Source organism: Macrobrachium rosenbergii, chromosome 30, assembly GCF_040412425.1.
Source record: "Macrobrachium rosenbergii isolate ZJJX-2024 chromosome 30, ASM4041242v1, whole genome shotgun sequence".
NCBI lineage: Eukaryota > Metazoa > Arthropoda > Malacostraca > Decapoda > Palaemonidae > Macrobrachium > Macrobrachium rosenbergii.
In genome coordinates, this window is record NC_089770.1 from 16,348,501 (window position 1) to 16,371,000 (window position 22,500).

The 22,500-nt window shown below is 34.7% G+C and overlaps 1 protein-coding gene across 1 annotated transcript in view; it reads right to left on the reverse strand.

Moving 5' to 3' along the window:
• LOC136854771 (uncharacterized) overlaps nucleotides 1-22,500 on the reverse strand; it is a 54,148-nt gene that overhangs the window by 13,338 nt on the left and 18,310 nt on the right. The window contains exon 2 of the mRNA XM_067131348.1: nucleotides 206-349. Within this exon, the coding sequence (XP_066987449.1) occupies nucleotides 206-349 (144 nt within the window). The remainder of the gene's footprint in view (nucleotides 1-205; nucleotides 350-22,500) is intronic.

Genomic DNA, 22,500 nt, shown 5'->3' on the forward strand with positions numbered 1-22,500 from the left:
GAGGTGAGGGCGGACAGAAAACGTGCGGAAGGACAGACAAAGCCATCGCAATAGTTTTCTTTTACAGAAAACTAAAAGGGCAAAACAAAGGACTAACTGAATCAAAATTAGTATTCAAACTCACACACCATGACTTTTGCAGAAGATTGAGAGAAGAAATGACTGTAATCAAAAGAAACCGGATAATGAAAATAATTAAACAAACCTGTAGCTGTATAATTGTAGTTCCCTGGATGGCTGTGCTCGGCACCGCGGTAAAATACCTGTCAGTCTGCACCAGACTCACCAACACTGCGAGGCCGAGGGCGATGTAGTACAGATGGGCTGAGATGAGTCTTTCTTTGCCTATCTAAGATGAGATTAAAAGATCATGGTTGTTAAACAGTAACCTGAGGTACCTCCATGCTTGAAATATATTGTATGTTATTTATATACGTTAAATATTATGTATTTTCTCTACGTCAAGTAAGTTCCTCGTTAGGAGAGTCGGTAGAGTTGTGGACAGAAATTCATTTCTCGCTATAATGTGGTTCGGATTCCACAATAAACTGTAGGTCCCGTTGCTAAGTAGCCAATTGGTTCTTAGCCATGTAAAATAAGTCTAATCCTTCGGGCCAGCCCTAGGAGAGCTGTTAATCAGCTCAGTGGTCTGGTAAAACTAAGGTATACTTAACTTTTTTTGTGGACTAGCACTCGCTAGGCCCGAGTTCGAGTCTCCGGCCGGCTAATGAAGAATTAAAGGAATTTATTTCTGGTGATAGAAATTCATTTCTCACTATAATGTGGTTCGGATTCCACAATAAGCTGCAGGTCCCGTTGGTAAGTAAACAATTGGTTCTTAGCCACGTAAAACAAGTCTAATCCTTCGGGCCAGCCCTAGGAGAGCTGTTAATCAGCTCAGTGGTCTGGTAAAACCAAGGTATACTTAACTTTTCTTTCTACGCCAAATAGGCTTTCTTTTTCCTATCAAATGTACATTGTTAAATGTCTTTGACCACTATTTTATAGATATTAAGTTTCCAAGTGCTATGTAAAGTCTCCCGAGCTCAATATTTATCACAGTTTTTATGTTTATGTATTTCCGGCACAGAAGTGACTTTTAACCACTAATGACTTTTTGTATCGCTTGATGCTGAGGATTTGGGAGACCTCGAATGCGTTCGGACAGTATTTCTATTATAATCTTTCCTCCAACTCAACGGCGACCTGAAACATAGCAGGTTCAAGCGACAGGTCGGCAACGGGGATATTACAAAGTTGGCCCCCAGTACGCCATGTTTGAATCAAAAGTGTTTCTCTTTCAGAATGTTTCCTCTTAAACTGGTCTCAATGACTATTCACTATCATCTGCCTCCAAAAGAGAGTGACTAAATAATCAGTCAAGTACGTCAAATTCTTTAATCAAATTGATATCAGTGATTTATTTTTAAATTACCAAATATACTAGACAGTCATTCTGATGTAATAAACAGATGACAATCTCAGACTTACTGCCTTTAACATCACGGATAATTTGAAGTAAACATATAGCTTTAATCGCACCCGTTTGTGGATTTGTCCGTCAAACATGTCAACCGCACGCTGGCAATTTATCGCATACTTAACACGATCAGGATGAAAACCAGTGAACGATCGTTAGTGGAGAACGAATCCTTCGCAAATGCTGGATAATCGTATGAAGCACTAGTTAGGTCTACCAAAAAATTGCTGGCTTGTATTCAACCTGTTTGTGATGTGTGTGCCGACGTGCCTTTGACAACAATAGCTAAACGTTTAACAGGGATATTGATTTTAATGAATTTAGGATGTGCCTGTAATTTCCTGACCTAGGTCGAAATGGATCCTTATGTATTTGCTCTTAAATATAGTGAATGTTAAGAAAGTAAGACAATTTTTTTTATTAGTATTTTAAGTTTATCACATAAATAAATTACAGTTTATGTTGTATTTGGTTAGGGACCTGTAAATGACTTGACATCAATTTATATTTTAACAACTATTCTACTATAAAATTAGACGTGCGTAGTTAACTATTCATCCGCTCTGTTTTAGACAATGATGATGCTGAACAAAAAAAGTTTTAAAAGGAAATAGAATGAAAATAATGAAAAGAAGATAATTAATGTTGATAAAATCACTATTATCCTATTCCAGCCCTAAAAATGATTCATTTCGAGTGTAAGTTATTCCAGAGTACATGGTAATTTAAATCAGAGTGCAGTTAGTGGCATATACGTCACAACACATACATATACACATACATACATATATACAGTACAGTGAGAGTGTACATACACACATACCTATATACAGTGAGATTGTGTTTATGTGTAAGTCTACAAATTTGTAATGCCGTCCATATAAATTTTCTGTGAACAAAATTCAACTTACCATTATGCTCAAAGTTTCCGACTCTAGCCTGTGCTGAACGAGTCCCGGGGTGTCCTTTAGCTATGATATCCCTTGCTTCCAATAGCATGCAAGGAACTGACCAAAAATCTAATTGAATGATGAACAATAAACTCGCAAACGCTTCGCGTGACGCTGTCTGTGCGACGAAAACCGATAATTTATCAGTCTACAAAAAAGTAAGAGAGAAGACGTAGCAGGTTTCAGTCGAACACCCTGAAGAATATAATTCTTTTTTATAGGGTGTACTTAACACAAAAAATGACACTCATTCTCTTTGTAATGAACCTGACTGGAAGTCTCCGTATTGATCCGCAAACCGACTTCGACGATTTTTGCGTCTTTGGGGTTAGTTCTGAGCCTGAAAGTCAACAGAAATGCTATGATACATTGCACCCCATAAATTGCAGTACCCCATAAATTGCAGTAAAACTGCTTAAGGGCTGTTCATTTTGTTTTTACTTTAATCATCCACTGGTAATCCTTTGATAACACAGGATTTACAAAACATTGGCAATGACCCATTATTTCCGACAAAATCAAAGCACGTGGGTAAAAAAAAAAAAAAAGAGAGACAATATTCTTTTACTTCCTCACAAAAGAAAGGGAATGGAGGAGAGAGTCTTTGACCATATAAAGATTTAATTTAGTTTAAAGAAATAACTCTATAGTATTAATTAGGAACTATGAATAAGGCGGTTCTCAATTATATTTAACTACTTCTATTCTACTGTGCTTCAGAATTCCTGGTGCAATTCCGAAGAAAAAAATGCCACATGCCAAAAGTAAATACCAAAAACAAGTGAAGCATTTATCTAAATGGTTTCTGTATGTCAGTCTGTATATATATATATATATATATATATATATATATATATATATATATATATATATATATATATATATATATATATATATATATATATATATATATATATATATATATATATATATATATATATATATATATATATATATAAAGGTTCTAGGTATCTGGACTCACAGAACTTTGACCCACTCCCCAGTAATTTCTCTCCCGGTATTTTGACCTCCGGTAGAGTGAAACCCGGTTTCGTTTACACCCGGTAATTTGACCTCCAAAATAAACAAAGTACCGGGAGTGAAGTTACCAGGATTAAAAAACCAGGAGTCTACATACCGACCACCAATACACACACACACACACACACACACACACACACACACATATATATATATATATATATATATATATATATATATATATATATATATATATATATATATTGTATAATAAATGGCACTGTCGCTTCTAGAAAGTCGAATCTTTAATAGGAACAGTATGGCCAGCAGAAACTTCGGCATTTCTAGTCCAAACATTATTAATTCCATTACCACGTTTCGGGATACAAATCCCATCTTCAGGGCTAAAAAGAGAGAAAATGAAAATCCATACATCAGAAGTCAGACTAAACATAGAGCACAATAGTAAATCATTCTTTTGTGAAGCAATGAGTACATCAGTTAGCTTAAAATTTGACGTGAAACCAAAATGGCGAGCAATGAAACACGAAATTAACATTAAGGAACAAAACTACTACGCATATTAACACTAACTTTTGGGAGAAGGAAAAAAATTATTTGTTACGAGAAAAAACCATAAGTGAGCTTCTGAGAGAATGACAGTATTCACAAAGCAAAGAAGAAAAAGGTATTTAATCATAACATGCAAAAAATTTCTGTATATGTTTACAAAAAGCAAAATGGAAATAAATAAATGTATAACTATAAATGCTGGATTTTCCGCTGTCCATATTGTTCTTTTACTGTTGTATATATATATATATATATATATATATATATATATATATATATATATATATATATATATATATATATATATATATATATATATATATATATATATATATATATATATATATATATATATATATATATATATATATATATAGATATATATTTAAATATATATCATATATATATATATATATATATATATATATATATGTATGTATGTATATATATATATACATATTTACACACATATATATGTGTTTTTTTGTGTGTGGGGGTTGTTTCACCTTTTCCAAGCACGAATGACTTCGGAAAGAGGGATAATTCTACATTTTAAAGGAGAACATTTTGACTCTCGTGCAAGTAACTTCCACGAAGTGCAATTATCCATCTGCAGTTATTACAAGGGGACAAAGATTTATACAACTTGCACGCAAGCTATGCAAGGCAATATTATCTAGAGTTGACCAGAAGTCATGAAGTGAAGTGAATTCATGTTAGGAATGATGGGTCTCATGTCAAGGAATGAAAGCAATCGGAGCGTGCATTCTATTTTTGTAATTGTTTTTTACAAATTTTTCTTTCAGAGATTTTTTCGTTAAACATTCGGATCAGTTAATATCATATTAAACCTGACATCTGGTTGTCATTGTCATGAAGCCTGAATGCACCGTTTCTCTGTTTTGATTCTACAATCGGGGATTTGTCCGCACTTGTGTATGAAGTTATGAATTCACAAAAAAAAAAAAACAGTCGTGCTTTGTTTTAGTCTTTACTACCCATATCTCCTACTTCTATTAATGCTACCTGCATCGCGCTACTTCTGTCAATGTACCTTCATCACCTGTCTACTTCTATCAGTGCTACCTGCATCACCTACTTTTTATTAATGCTACTTACATCGCCCTACTGCTATTGATGCTGCCTACATCGTCTATTTCTGTCAATGCTACCTACATCGCCCTACTTTTTCAGTGCTACCTACATTACCTACTTCTATCAATACTACCTACACCACCTACTTCTGTCAATGCTACTTACATCACCTACTTTTTATCAATGCTACTTACGTCGCCTACTTTTTATCAATGCTACCTACATCGCCTACTTCTGTCAATGCTAGTTATACATCGCCTACGTGTCACTGCTACCTACATCGCTTACTTCCATCAATACTACCTACATCGCTTAATTCTATCAATACTGCTTACATTGTCTCCTTCGGTCAAGCTACCTACATCATGTCCTTCTATCAATTCTGCCTACATTAATTATTTCTGTCAGTGCTACAGACCGCATGACCTTGCCGTCTGCAAGTAATTTCATACCAAATGAAATCATTTCCAATATGAAGTATTCTTTTTTATTTCCTTGCACAGAAAGAGGATATATATATATATATATATATATATGTATATATATATATATATATATATATATATATATATATATATATATATATATATATATATATATATATATATATATATATATATATATATATATATATATATATATATATATATATATATATATATATATATATATATATATATATATATATATATATATATATATATGAGAGCTATTTGTTATGGAGAACAACTAAATATGGGAAATATTTTCTGCAGTGATAGCGTATGTGTTGCGCTGATTTTTGTTTTTTTAGTAAAGCTCTAGAAAAACATGATGCTATTTTTCTAATATCCTGAGACAGCATCTCGTTTTTCGTATACGCTGAAATAGGCGAAGAATCAGAGAGAGAGAGAGAGAGAGAGAGAGAGAGAGAGAGAGAGAGAGAGAGAGAGAGAGAAGGAGAGAGAGAGAGAGAGAGATTCTAAACGAAGAATGAGAGAGAGAGAGAGAGAGAGGAGAGAGAGAGATAAACTGAAGAATTCTAAGAGAGAGAGAGAGACTTTTTAGAGAGAGAGAGAGTCAGAGAGAGAGAGAGAGAGAGAGAGAGAGATTCTAAACAAAATTATTTCAGAGAGAGAGAGAGAGAGAGAGAGAGAGAGAGAGAGAGAGAGAGAGAGAGATGCCAAACGAAGAATTACAAAGAGAAATTCCAAACGAAGAATCAGAGAGAGAGAGAGAGAGAGAGAGAGAGAGAGAGATGCCAAACGAAGAATTAGAGAAAGAGAAATTCAAACGAAGAATCAGAGAGAAGAGAGAGAGAGAGAGAGAGAGAGAGAGAGAGAGAGAGACATTTCAGACGTGGAATGAAGTAAAAAAATGAGAGAAATGGTAACAAAATAATAAAAAAAGAGTTAACAAATATTACTTACCCTGCAGAGGTATCCTAAACAATTTCTAATGATTCCTGTGAAACAGCGCTATTAGTTTACCTCAGTTATTCCTACGATTTCCTTCAGGTTTCGTCTAAACACAAATAAATAAATTGGGAATGAAATGAGCTCAATTAATTTTCTCCACTCGCTGCAGACCGTACGTAAGCATGTGTTGTAATTATTATAATTACCTCAAAATGTTTCCTGGTATTTTCTGGATTATCAGTGTGTGTTAGCATTACCCTCAATCTTTTAAAAAACCAGCTGGGTTCAGATCCCACCTGGAAAGGAGAAGTTTTCCATTCATTTCCATTTGTATTTCAAGGCTTTCAGTAGAAATCGTAGGAAAAATGTGAAGGGATAGAGCAGAAAAAAAATGTATTTATAGCCGTTATATTGCACAGAATTTGTGTGACCAGTAGAGCCGAACACGTTTGTCCTGGGGTACAAAAGATATAGCCGTGGTGCGTTTTTTTTTTTTTACAGGAAAATGAAATTAAGCATAATGCTGACTCTTAATTTACGAATATCCTAAAAAATATATTCCATTTTTTTTTCTACTAAAAGTTATTTTCCAAGGCAGGATACTGGTTTTCGTGTCAGCTTAAGGTTTATTTTTTTATTTATTTATTTATTTTTTTTTTTGTAGCTCCTTCTGAACAGAAAAGCTACTAAAATAAAATTCCGATCTTTGGACTTGGCACGCGAGTCCTTTGTTCCTGGACGCCATTTGGTCGACTTCAGGAAGGGACAATCTGTCATGGTTCTTCATTGATATTTCTGTGATTCCTCATTGGTTCTTCTGGTATATATTCAAACAGAGACAGAATCATTTTTCATGTTTACCTTCCAAGTTCATTCTTTTTCGCTTACCTTAAATAGACATTTTGTTTATTTTCATATTGTTTTTCGTTACATCAAAACTTTTTACAGATGTGTTCGTTCTTAATTCGTATAATCCTTGTGTGTAGCAAGAAAAAAGTTTTTATTCTCGAAGTTCATTGGAATAAACTACTCTCTCTCTCTCTCTCTCTCTCTCTCTCTCTCTCTCTCTCTCTCTCTCTCTCGTACCTTTGTTTAAATCAGTACACTTTTCTAATGACAATTTTTACAAGTACCATGACCTTGCAGCAGAAATCAGAGAGGATAAGTGGAACAAGTTAGAATAAGAAATTTACCTTTCTTACAAAAGCTGGAGATCTGAGTAAGGGCCAAGTGTAATATGTCAGTCCACTTTTTCTAAACTTTACTTTGTTTATCTTCTGATGATAACAAATAGAGCCGCTTCCATTAACATCCAGAAAATCATTTATGGCAAACACTTTCCAAAATCATTTCCAATAAATGAACAAGCTTCCGCAAGAATTTATCATAAACACACTCCCCAAAATCATTTATGATAAACACGTCCCAAAACACGAATGTTGACCACTTGGAATTCCAGAATAAGATTCTGGCTGAAAATTTCCCTTTTATATTCGATAGTTACAAGCCTCGACAGTGTTTCGGGTAGTGGAAAATAACCTGTGCTCAAACGACCTCGTTCGTCAAAAACCTTGTCGTGTATTTCATCGACTAATCATCAAGCGGATGAGTGACAAAAGGCCAGTAGGTCGTTAATAGAAGGAGTTATTTGTTGTTTCTTCTGATGTCGACCTTGGGGAACAGCCTGGGCTGCTCCACCATAAAAGAAGGGGAACGGTAAAGTATTTAAGCGCCGGCGAGAATTCGCAGGCTTAATGTTCACGTACCCTAAAAGACCAAGCATGCAAGAATGCTGGCCATGGAACTGACAATGAAATTACTTATTACAGACTGAAAATATGACTGCCGAAATCGGCCGCTATAGGAAAAGAGGGAGCATTTTGAAACATTTCGTATAGCAAGCAGCCACAACTTTTGTTCATCATTTGAGGTACAGCTACGTATATCACAGTAAATAATGGTTTGACGTGTTGGAATAGCGTGAATCTACGAGTCGCTGCTTTTAGAAAACGGAACGTGTCAAACGCGTGGTCACATTAAGAAGCCTTTCTGATGTTGTGAGAGAAAGAGATATACAGATATTATTATTATTATTATTATTATTATTATTATTATTATTATTATTATTATTATTATTATTATTATTATTATTATTCAACAGGTGAACCCTGTTCCTTTGGAACAATTATTATTATTAGGGGCCACTGACTTTATTAATTCTATTATTATTATTATTATTAAATTATTATATATTATTATTATTATTATTATTATTATTATTATTATTATTATTATTATTATTATTATTATTATTATTATTATTATTATTATTATTATTATTAAAGTAGTTTACCCAGACCACTGAGCTGACTTTCAGCTCTCATAGGGCTGGCCGATCCAAAGAATATAGTGTTCATTACAAAGAAGTAACGGAAGGTAATGGGAAATACAAAAAAGTGTTCATTACAAAAACGTAACGGAAGGTAATGGGAAATACAAAAAGAAAGAAGAGATCACTTATTGAAGAAGAAAATAAATTAATAAAGTAATGAACAGATAAAATGCAAGTAAATTATCAAAATACAAGGAGCATTGTTTTAGGGTAGTAATGAATTGCATCTTTGCTTGAACTTTTGAAGTTCCAATTGCGTCACATCTTCAGGGAGATTTTTCCAAAGTCCAACGTTGTGAGGAACAGAAGTCATCTGGAACTCAGGAGTTCGACAGCGAGGCACATTTACTGCGTAGTGGTGCTGCTGTTCAGCAAATCCGTTGTTCTCGGCGGAAAATGGGGATCGGGGATCAATTGAGATGCGAATGTGTAAGATCTCTGTTAGACAGACAGATAGAAGATGACTGAATGTTCACAGACAGATAGCCACTGAAGAGAATTGTAATATGATAAAGATAAACACACCCACGAATTTCAAAGAAACGATCCAAAATCTGATCCATATCTGATCGTGCTAAATTGATAACGAGGTTTTCTGCGCTCTCTGTATTAAGTTGACTTTACATGTATTCCAGTTAGGCTACTCTCAATCATAGTATAAATCTTGATTATTATTAGCAAGGTTGACCGCACATCCCAATGACCTCATGTAAATACGTTCATGCAGATAAGAGAGAGAGAGAGAGAGAGAGAGAGAGAGAGAGAGAGAGAGAGAGAGAGAGAGAGAGAGAGAGAGAGATGTATACAAACAGTTTGCACATATTCGCATAGATTTATACAAAAGGAGGATAAGAGAGAGGGGGAATGAGGCAGTCACTAAGTTTCTGAGGGGAGGGAGGTTTATGATGTAGGCCTACGCCGAGTATGTGGCCTGTTGAATCAGCAAGGTTTCCTTGAGACCTCTATATTGTGACCAAAATAATTATAATTAAACTTATTATTCATTTTAGATGACATGTTTCTAGGTACCAGAACAATAGAAGGAAAATATTATAGTTATGGATGTAATAACTTATGTGGCAACGTTTTCTTTTTCAAAAGTCACCAAAGAAAACGTTTGACTGAAAAATTGTCAATATTCTTTTATACTTTATATCTGCCATTTTCTTATAATCATAAACAACATCGGTAGATTCTAAGAGCTATTATGCATTGTATGACAAAGGAAAAACATATATTTTCTACTTTCTAACAGAAGAAAAGGTCAAGAAACGCTTCCCAATGAGTCAACGCAGACCTGTTCCTTATGATACGCTGTTCCCCTGGTACCTATATGCACCCCTGATGACGTCAGGTCTGTCTGATTGACTGACGGTTTCTCTCTCTCTCTCTCTCTCTCTCTCTCTCTCTCTCTCTCTCTCTCTCTCTCTCAATTAATATTCTGTTATTCCTTTTTATATGTTCTCTCTCGCTTTTCGTTGTTTTACTATTATTCTATTCTGTTTTTCCGTCAAAAGAAAAGTGTGATCAATAAAGAGAATAATTTGTCATCTCTCTCTCTCTCTCTCTCTCTCTCTCTCTCTCTCTCTCTCTCTCTCTCTCTGTCTGTCTCTCTCTCAGGGGGATCGTAATTTTTAACGACCCTCTCTGCATTACAAAATCATTATTGGTCATTATGTTTTCGTTATAGTCATTCTTTCTAACAAACAGATTTAAGGGCGATGATTATTGCAGTCATAATGAACAAACAAAAGATTAAAATTTTATCTCTCTCTCTCTCTCCCTCTCTCTGCCCCTCTCTCTCTCTCTCTCTCTCCATTTCTCTCTCTCAACAACAAAAACATCATCACCACCATTTTAAAAAACTCTTCTTCCTTCCCCGGAGTCGCTTTCCTGCATTGGGCCGCAACAGAAACACATAAATGAAGGAATTCCCGCCTCGCAAGGCGTCGTCTGACGTCGGTCTCGAGGTCTCGTTCAATATCGACATTTCTCCCCATGTACGCAAACAGAATTTTGGCCCAGGTCTCTACGTCTGTTGCTTCGTGTCCTTTGTTAAAAAAGCGGGTTTTAATGCGTATTTACTTTATTCTTAATCGGTTATTTAAAGGTGGCGTTCATTCTTAGGATTTTTTTTTTTAGTTTTCCATATGAATAGTTAGGTACGCATTTAAACATTACAATCTCCGTTGGCTGATAGATCCAGAGGTCATCAGATTATTAAAACCCTCTTACACTTTACTTCTCTTACAGCCTGTGGCCAAGGGCCCTTGCTGGCATAAGGCCTGCTTCATTATAAATCAACAAGAGAATTTTTTAATTTATCAGTTAGGTTTATTATTTATTTGTATTTGCTATACTCCGTACCAAGAACGTCAAAATTTAACGTTTGCTGTACTTAAAATATATTCTCTCGTTTATTTATTGTCAGTTGCTACTTGAATTGCGAGAAAAAATCCTTTATTTTTTTACAGTAATTCAATACTAATTATTGCCTGATGAGAAAGAATGAGTAATCAGTCATTACAAAATTCAGTTCACATAGAGACCCCTGCCTCTTCTGGTATAAACAAAGAACGCCTTTCAAGGTTTTGAAGACCTGTCTGTCCTGAGGAAATTGTTTTAATTATTTCATTCTCCCATCTTTTGAACACTGGCTCCCTGTTAGTCTTCAAGAGTTGATTCTTACCTTAAATTGTTGGACAAAAACTTTACCTTTATTGAATTTTGTATCCATGATCTTTAAACTAATATCGGCACCGTCTATAAATTTTAGGGGGAAAAAGTGTACCTTCAAAATAAAAAATAAAAAATGCATTAAAGTGACTTTACAGAAAAGATCGCCTTTAATTCTCTAGTTAGGTAGGTAGGTAAGTAGACTGAGAGTGTAAGAGCAATAAGTAAATGGATGAATAGCAAGGGTAATAAAAGAAGAAGGACAATATTTTCGGGATCAGATAAACAACTTCAAGAAAGATAAACATGAGTAAATGAAGGAACGAAAAAAAGCAAATAAAAGTTTAAAGAAATTTTAGGATGAAAAATTAACAAATAAAATGGAGGTAAAAAAAATTGAGAAAAAATAAGCCAATAAATGCTGAAACAAACCAATACAAATAAATTAGGAATTAAAATTAGCAAAGGGAGCGGATAATAAACTTTGTGAGCAAATAAACAATAAATCAGTTCTCGAACTTTATTAAGTTCATAAATTTCTAGCATGAAATAGAAAAACCGAAGGAAACCATTATTTCATAGGCGGTAATATGAAAGATTCCAGACGGTAAATTCCGATGCTGGGGACGTTAGGTACCGTCCTAAAGCTTATATAAGGGATACGGTAGAGTTTATTACCAGTAGATTACCTCTTACAAAAACAATCATAAATAAAAAAAAATAATAATAAAAACACATTAAAAATTAGATGCCAACGGACGCAAAATTCTCTCTCTCTCTCTCTCTCTCTCTCTATATATATATATATATATATATATATATATATATATATATATATATATATATATATATATGTGTGTGTGTATATGTGTGTGTGTGTGTGTATGTGTGTGTGTGTTTTGTGTGTGTGTGTGTGTGTGACAAAATTATATATAAGGCAAATGTAGGTGTGGCAGTACAACGTTGGTGGTATGTAGATGACCGTTGACCCAGGATAGATGGAAAATAGGTCATTCCTTTGTGTTCTGGGCCTCGTTAGCTCCCGTCTGGTGGGCGTATTCGCTAGAACATCTGCTTGAGATGAGGTCTGAGGACTAACTCGCCGATGAAATCCAATTTCCAGTGTCCTCCTGACAGGATCATATTGTGGTTTGACTGATAACGACAGATTCCAGCATCTTCCTTTTGTAGGGCAGATACTTTTGAAAACCAGCTCGGCCCCATTCCAATTTATGGTATGTCCTTTGTCCCTAATATGTATGAAAATCCCCGAACTCTCTGAAACATATCGCACTGATCTTTCGTGCTCTGTTAATCTTCGCGAGATGGATCTACCTGCCTCCCCAACGTATATCTCATTACAGTTACTGCATGGCATCTTATAAACCCTGGCATCTGCTTATTTATTATTTATGGATTTGGGATAATGAAAAATAAATGGATTATTAGATAAATGGATTATTAGATTTGAGGTGGTCAGTTGCTTTTTTGATGTCCTCGTCGTAAGGAGGCTTTATTTTGTCGTTAAAATCTATTTGTTTGTTGTTTGTATATTTTGTTCGCTTTGTTAACAGCTTTCTCGATAGTGCATGGTATGGGTGGGGCAGTTGCGTTAAATGCTGACGGATCGTATTAATTTCTTTTCCTAGGTACCCACGCAAACATGTCCTAAGCCTTCTGAGAAATAGATTGCAGCCAACGATGGTCTTTACGGAGACATCATGGTAGCTTAGGAAGTGAATATAAGAAACAGCGAAAGTAAGCTTCCTATACACCGTGAAGATTTATCTATTCAGTTCTCTTATGATTAATACAACTAGGAAAGGCAATTTTCCGTCCTTTTCCCTTTCTGTTTTAAATTTTATGGTCGGAACTAGTTAAAAAATTAGCTGAAATCTCCCCAGCTATTGTCCCAGAATGTAAAAATATCATCTACGTTTCTAAGCCAGATCGTCGCATTCCAGGGTGTGATTCTTCTAAGTATTCTTCGTACAGGTTCGCTACAGCCAGATTTTTTTTCTTTTTATGAAAATTACCGTTAAAAGAAAAATCATTGTTAGTTACACAGAGATTAATTAGTAAATAAAGATTCTTCGTCTAGACTGAGCATTTTGATGCTATTAAATGGGAAGTTTAAGCTATAAAATTTTTGTATAAAATCCCCTGCCAGTGGCGTCGCTATGGTGGGGCCAGGGTTGGCCCGGGCTCCCCTCAGTCAGGTGCTTGGCCCCCCCACTGCGGCCCCCCCCCAGTTAAAATTCCCTTTGTAGCTAAACTTTAACCCTTACAGTATTTGATGCATTTGCTATAGTAAGATTTGAAAAATAACTGAAAATTGAGCTCTATAATTTCAAATACAGGTTTACTAATTATTAATACTATATTATTTTCCTTCATTCACATGGATATATGCATTTGAGAATAGTATATTTTACGGATACGGAATTGGTACATTAGTTTTGTGCAATTTTCTTTGACCCCCCAAAAAATATCTTGGCCCCACGTAGGTCGCCCTACTGATGGAATGCCACCTACGCCACTGTCCCCTGCGTGTTTTACGCGGGTGAATGAGAAGGTTCCTAAGAAGGGTGATGACAGGTCTGCAAACCATTTAGATAGCTTATGCATGGAAGAGACCCTGCTGGATATGATGGGGCGAAGGGGACTCGCATCTTTACGTATTATTGGGAGGTCATAAAAATAGGGGAGAGAGGGGTTGATTATCTAGAATGAGTCAAGGAAGTCGACATACTTTCCATTACCCCTTATAGTTCAAACCAATTTATTAAAATGTGCAGCAATATTTGCTCGGAGGTCTTTTGTTAAATTTTCCTAGGATTCCTCGTCATCTAAAAGTTCTTGAGTTTTACTGATGTACAGTAAGCATGTCTCCTTATCTAAATGTTTTCCCTTTCTTTAACATTTTTAACGCTTTTCGGAACCTTTTCGGGAGGAATTTTTGTTATTATTTTGTTCCAAGATACCTTTGAGACAGACATCTTTTTTTGTCCCCCCCCTTTTTTTTTTTGCAAAGTGCCTGTCGAACGCAACCAAGAAGTAAAGATTACTCCCTGGACCTGGTTTTAGAGCGAATGATGCTCTTAGATTTAATACCGTCTATTCTTCCGCGTTAAGGGGATGGTTAGAGAGGTTCTGGACATTATTGTTTTTATGGGCCTTTTTATCTTCATATATGTATACGCACACACACACAAACACATATATATGTATATATTATAAGTATATATATGTATATTCATAAACATAGAATATATATATATATATGTATATATATATATATATATATATATATATATATATATATATATATATATATATATATATATATATATATATAAATATGGATGCATATATATAATGTATATATATATAAATGTATAATTACTATATATATGTGTGCATGTATATATATATATATATATATATATATATATATATATATATATATAAATGTATAATTATAATTATATATATATATATATATATGTATATATATATATATATATATATATATATATATATATATATATACACTGATAAGAAAAGTAATTTTTTAACCACTATATATGTATTTGTAGTAAAAACAACGACCTCATAAATTATCATTTGCCTCACTTTTTGTGTGAGCTTAAACTAAGTACCTTGAAACCAGATGACGAAATAAATGAATAATGGATAATGTCACTGTTGTTGTTCATATACCCATCCACAAGGCATGAATTCGAATCCTGGTCAAGGTGGATGCACTTACACATAACAGTCTTTGGATGTTGGTTATCCCTAAGGTAAATTTTGAATTGAGCGTCAATGCATTATTGTGGCTTATCCTTTTAAAAGCATAAAAATGACATTTGTTTTTTATCCATACATACATACATACATACATACATACATACATATATATATATATATATATATACGTGTGTATATATATATATGTAGTGTGTGTATAAATAATAATTAATTAATTAATGCTTTATTAAAATATTATCAAACTTACTATCTTACTTTTATTTATCTTAACGACTTTTCTTTGTTATTCATCTAATATTGGTTTAATCTTTATTACTTATTACCTTTTCTGCACTGAACTGGTTTCCCTAACAATAATGATGACCTAACAATTAGTAAAAACTTATTCGTTCAAAAAGTTTTTCAAAATTTTCCGCGATTCTGAGCATAGCACCAAAAATGTGATAGTCTCGCGTGCATACTGAACGCTCTTCACGCAGTTCTGATGCAAATATTTGGTAGCAAAATTACTTATCGTCTGTAGTTAAAATTGCGTAACTTGTTTTAGTAACCGTCCATGCTAAACAAGAGCATTTGGCGAAATTGTTAGCGTGCGCGTTTGTTTGTGTATGTGAGTGCGCGCTCGTGTGCACAGGGTTATTGCCGCCCGGACATTTCAAATCTGGTCATCTGATGATGCTAACAGACGGACACGCAAACAACAATGCAAACTGATGCAAAACCTAGGATGATAAAAAAAATATATCATAGGTTTAAAGGGAATGTCTTGGACGGTAGGACTACGATGTAACGGAGGAAGCAAGCGTTCATGTGAAAAATAAGAGATTCAAGAGGTGGAAGAGATCAGCGGGTGAGAGAAAGGGTAGATTACCTCTTCACTCGACTATAGCCACACTTTAACTGTGGGTCTGCCATGACAAAGAAAGAGCTGCTATGAGAAGACTGCTACTAACGTCAAAAATAGCCAAATCATCCCTCACTCTCGCTATATTACGCTAAAATCAACCACCTTTTCCGAATCCCGCCAACGACTGGCAACCCTGCCGCTGGGCCTTGAGATCGCGGCGGAGCCAGAAGGTATGCAAGTGTACCCAAAACGAACCCAGACCTGTGCAACGCCCTTCCTTATGAGTCTCTGTTTGTGGGGTAGTCCGCAGACGGCGTTAGTGACGTCACTTATCCCTTCGATGAAAAGAAGAAAATGGAAACTGCTCCTGATTTTGTTGTTTTTAAACTCTACAAACTATAGAGGAATGTAAACTGCAACACTTAGGATGTAATGGCTACATGTACATTATGTGCATAGGCCTAGAGAATGTCTGCAGTTAATAAATATGGAATGAAATGCATGACGTAAGAGAGAGGTGGGGGGGAATATGAGGGACAATGAATGCCTTATCATATAACATACGCATTTCTAATTTCTGCAAAGGCATATTGAAGGAGGCCACAAGGGAATTATCTACATAAGTATATCGCAATACCTGCAAATTTAACTCAAGTATGTTTTATGAAAGCGTCTTATCATTAAAAAAACCTGACTTTTTTTTTTTTTTGTGTCTCTCACCTCAAGGAGAGAACGCGGTCCTCTCAAGACGAGAGAAAAAGAAGAAAAAAAAATATTCGCTGTTAGGGGAAGGAGCCAGAGCAAGCAAATATGTAGCAGGTGTTCCATTGGTATACGATTTGATTGAGGATTCGGCCTGCATTACACGGTCGTGGCATACACGGTCAACCTGCTAAATCCATCTGCCAACCGTAGCAAGTGCATGGAAGTTGGGGTAGGTCCGAGAGATGCCATATAAAATCAATTTTCTGCCTGAATTTGCAATCCGCGTCGACTCCCCAGGCAAGTCGCGAAGTCGCTTTCCTGCATTGGTGGTGAACAGGGCGCCATAAACCGCAGTGTTCGGCCTCGCCGAACTCACGAGATTTGCAAGATTCTGCACGGACCCAGAGGGGCTGCAAGGGTGCCGACGTAATGGCGAATTTCATTAATCAACACCAATTTTCTCCCCGTCTTCGCCGGAGCACACAAGCGACAAGCAAGCAGTCATGTGACGATGTCAGGCGTGTCGTACATTTTCCTTAAGGAGCGCCGTCGAGGGGAAACTAAAGAAAAGGAATAAGTTCGCATTGGAATCTTAATTCAGGGTACGAAAAGAGGTGGGACCCCATCTTTCGGCTCCTCCTCCGCCCGTCTGGAGCAAAGGACGTGCAGACGAGTACGTTGCTTGTAGGTAGGGTTCACGTGCATCTCAAACCCCCCCACCCACCCAAAACATCATCCCCCCTCCCCACTTCCTTGTACATCGTCTGTCGAAGATCGAAGTCTTCTGAAAAGACCAAAACAAAATGGGCATACAGATACAAGAGCCATTCCTTGAAAGAAGAGGAACTGCACTTCCGGCTATTCCCCAAACTCACACTGAATAAATGCCATAACTTACCACCAAATAAAAATATTGTCTACCGTAATAAATCATTCGTATTTACGATCAGATATTAAAATAAAAGTTCTTTTTCCATTCGTCAAAAATAGTTAACAAATGTTAAGTTCAGTATAGCAGAAATAAATAGATTTGACTCTATTACTGTAGATCATTCATTAAACAAATTAGTGATAGTGCAGGAAGAAATACGCCAAGAAACGTGCGAACGGGGAGCTGGGGAGGGGGGGGGGATGGCGGTGTTGGAACCCACTTACTAACGCACATCACGTGAAGTCTCTCTCTCTCTCTCTCTCTCTCTCTCTCTCTCTCTCTCTCTCTCTCTCTCTCTCTCTCTCTCTTTCTGCTAAGGAAGAACGCACGAACACACTGCCTTCCACGTGGTAACGCACGAAGGAACCAATCAAAGAGAAGTGTCAGACTTCGCAAATGGTCTTTATTTTAATTGTAAAACAGTTTTTATTTTAATTTTAAATTTAAACTTAGGAGAAATATCACTGTTTATAAACATTCCTTTGCAATCTAATAGATGCATATATATATATATATATATATATATATATATATATATATATATATATATATATATATATATATATATATATATATATATATATATATATATATATATATATATATATACATATATATATATATATATATATATATATATATATATATATGTATATATATATATATAATATATATATATATATATGTATGTATATATGTGTGTGTATATACATACATACATACACACATATATACATATATATATACATATACACGCTAGGACCTACGAAGAAAACAGAATGCTTTCAGGTGAGAATCGTGAATGTTGACTTGCACAGAAGTATGCTACGCAAAGCTAGCTCTCGCTTTATATTTAGGAACATTGCAGATGTCCAAGTGTTAGCATCACGCTAGCGCGGAACTCAAGGTAGCAGACAGACTGACATAAATACTATAGATACATACATACATACATATATATATATATATATATATATATATATATATATATATATATATATATATATATATCAGTATATAAATTTATAATATATATTTAATTACTAAACTGAGCAAAACAAATAGAACGTAAATTTACTTCAATAAAGCCTGAACCAGCTTTATAGAATAACAAATATGATAATTATTAATTAAAACGGACTGAATTCACGTTGGTAGTGTCTCCATTACATTAAATACCGCTACATTTAAAACGGTATTTTTACCTAGTTTTCGAACTTGTCAAAAATGTTTGGACCCATATATGCAAATTGCTGAATTCAATATACGCCAAGTCGCAGAATGCTGAAAAGTACTTACAATTAAACGTAATATACGTGATTGCCTAGTTTACAGCTATAATGAATATTGTATTATATTCAACAATCGGAAACAAATCCGTTTTGGCAGAACCTTAAACACTTGCCAGTTTGCTTCTTTTTGAATTTTTAAAGAAGTTTTATTACACAAGACTTAAATATCCAATACTAAGAGCAAGCACTTCACGCCAGCCCGAAATCAAGGTCATGCACAGAAAGCTCTTGTGAAAAAATTGAAATAAATATTTCACCGGCTGAAATAATATAAAGGCACTTCTGTTGTACGGCAAAAGAAATAACAGAAAAGGATAAATGAGATTTTAAATAGATATTTCTTTTTAAATGCAGTGTGCAAAGCTAAAAATTACCTGAAGGCGAAGATTTCCACGTTGGCTGTTAAGAAAACATCAGAAACACTTGCGGCGGTTCGAACTGCGCTGTTATCTAATGACCGAAAGATGCTTAAAATTTGAATTTTTTTTTATGTTTATCGTTTAACGAAAGGACCAGATATGGCTTTATGAAATTAAACATGCGTTTTTTTTTTGCATCATCTTAAAGTCCTGTAAGCAACAGGAGTTACACAAAAGGCACAAAATGTTAACATGCGAAACAAAAATGAATGAGAGAAAAAAAAGCAAACAGCTTTGAAGATAACAAAATTCTTATTGGAAAGGTCAGCAGTATTTACCTGAGATACAGTGCCATAGCCTAAGTAATGAAAGCATTTCAGTAAGTAATATTTTAAAATTTACCAAAATACTTGAATACTATTTAGTACAAATACTTAATTTTGAGACCTGTGAATGAGAAAGGACGGGTTTTGGAAAGCAGGAAAGGATGCTTGTGCTAGGTGATTTAAATGCAGAGGTAGGTGACAGAAAACTCTTCATTCTCAACTATTATTTTAAAGGTCAATCGAGGTCCCGTACCTTTGAGGTGCAGTTTATTCAGGGTCAAAGACAGGTTCTCATGATCGGCTCTGCTAAGAAATATGTAGATTCTGTCGTTGACAATTGCATCAGTATTATTGAACAGACCAAAAAGATATTCGTTTCTTTTGACTACCTAGTTAGATAATCTCATTTGATTCAGAATGTAAATTACAATAGCTAGAGGTTGATGTATGGAGGCATTTTGATCGTCAGTATTGTTAATCAATGAGCTAGAGTTATCTGTAAAATTAAGTAATATTTTTAACATTAATTTTTCATTATCCGTCATTATTATTATTATTATTATTATTATTATTATTATTATTATTATTATTATTATTATTATTATTGGAAGGGCTTGGTACTAGTAAATAAAGATCGATCAATAATTAAATAATGCACTTGATAGTGTAATAAGGATATGCTTTAATGGTGATAATTTGTTTTTAATGTGGGTGAAATATTCACTATTTTAATAATTTTTTTTCCTTTTTATTTCTTATATATATCATCGCTAAAGAGGCCAAAATAGCGATAACTACTAATGGATACTCACAGCAACTTAAAATCGCTTTATATATGATAATTATTTGCATTATTTCTCACTGTTAAAACGTTAACGGATGATTTCTTTGTTCTTTGAACCAGACCTCAGTTACGCATAGAGAGCAATGTAATGATTACGTAATAGCTATTAGACTAGACTAAGTGGTATGAATCTAATATTGTTTCTTCCTCGTTTTTCAATAGCTTTTCGAATTTTTTTTTATAATTATACATTCAATCCTCCTTTAATTATAAGAAATAGCTGTTTCTAGGGTCAGGTATTCTTACGTAATGTGATTTTGTAGAAGACTTGTAGGGACACAATTTTAGCGGTATAGCGAAACGCAAGCGTTTGCAACGCTACTTTCATTCGTACGTTTTCTATTACTGTCGAAGTTTCTAAAAGAAAATGGTTAAAAATCTATGACTGACTTGAAGTAGTACCGATAAACGGTAATGCTTCAAGTTTTTTCGTGGTTTTGTGATACATACTTGGGCTATTGAAAAAAAATCATACTTGAAAAATACAGCAGTTATAATTTAAACCTTAGATTATAACTGAAGTGGAGAAGTTTACAAAAAAAAAAAAAAAAAAAAAAGTGGTCGCAAATGGTTGTCTATGACGCATTTTTGTTGGTTCCCAGTTTGTTAACAAACTGCAAATTGGTACAGATATACTTAAATTTATTGAAAATATGTTCGGAGAATGTTATCATAAATCTTTTGCCGTCAATTTTGTTGGATTCATATTTAAGATTAGGTTAACGGTAACATTTGCAGTGCTTCCTAAACATATATATGAATTTCTTTGCACATAACCAGTATTCAGTTTATGGAGAGTCAAAATTAAACCATTTCGTAATTTATGGAGCACGTTTCTTCATGGCCTTCGTAATTCCTTCTGACCTTGAGCAAATTTTTCATTGAATTGTTGATATCATTTCAAATTCCGTCAGGGAGATGGGTATACCTATTGGGTGTGAAATTATTACATTTTGGTTCTTTGTAGCAATGGCAATGCTCTACATATCGTGGGATTTCTTTGATTCCCCGTCAATTTGTTCATCATCTTTAGTGCTGGTAGATGACTGGAAACGAATTTATAAGCTATTCGTTAGTTACCAAACCAAATCGAGAGAGACTTCTCACCAGCAGATGTTATCAGCTGAGACCAACATCCTTTACAAGATTTCTTGACAATTGGCCTAGACTGTGCTCTCATTTCTTGAGATAACCCCTGATAGTGATAGCACTTGGCCCCATTTGCTGACCTTGTGGAGAAAGAAACGTGCCCTTAGTCGAAAACGACTGGAGTGAGGTCGTTCTATACCATGATATTACCACCTCTAAATTATTTCTTTAATGCAGTGTTCGCTTACCTTTTCTCCCTTCAGCATTTAGTTTCAAAATCAATCTAAATTTGGTTAATGAGTAGTAGGTCATAGTCTTTTAGTTTCTTCTTTTAAACGTCAATCCACATTTGGTGTCCATTTTGTTACTGCTTGTACTTCAGAGGACATTTCTATCAGTCTTTACCAGCACGTATCTGCTTGCAGCAAAATCTTATTTAATGAGGTAATTGGCAACTTTATCCCGTTCTAGTACCCCCTTTTAAATGTCGTGTAGCTATTGACTAGCTTTTTTTTATTTTTCTTTTAGAAGAATACTATTAGAATGAACTTCCAAAATTTTTTCATTTTACTTTGATTTGTTGCACCAGAAAGAGAGAGAGAGAGAGAGAGAGAGAGAGAGAGAGAGAGAGAGAGAGAGAGAGAGAGAGATAATTTGTTTCTTTAGCAAAATTCTATTTTAAATGGATTCTTCTCCTGCTGAGTGTTCGTTCGTGCCCGCGCGCGTGTGTGTGTCTGTGAGTGTGCTTGCGAGTAGGTAAGGGCAACATATTTGTTTTTGATACCCTCT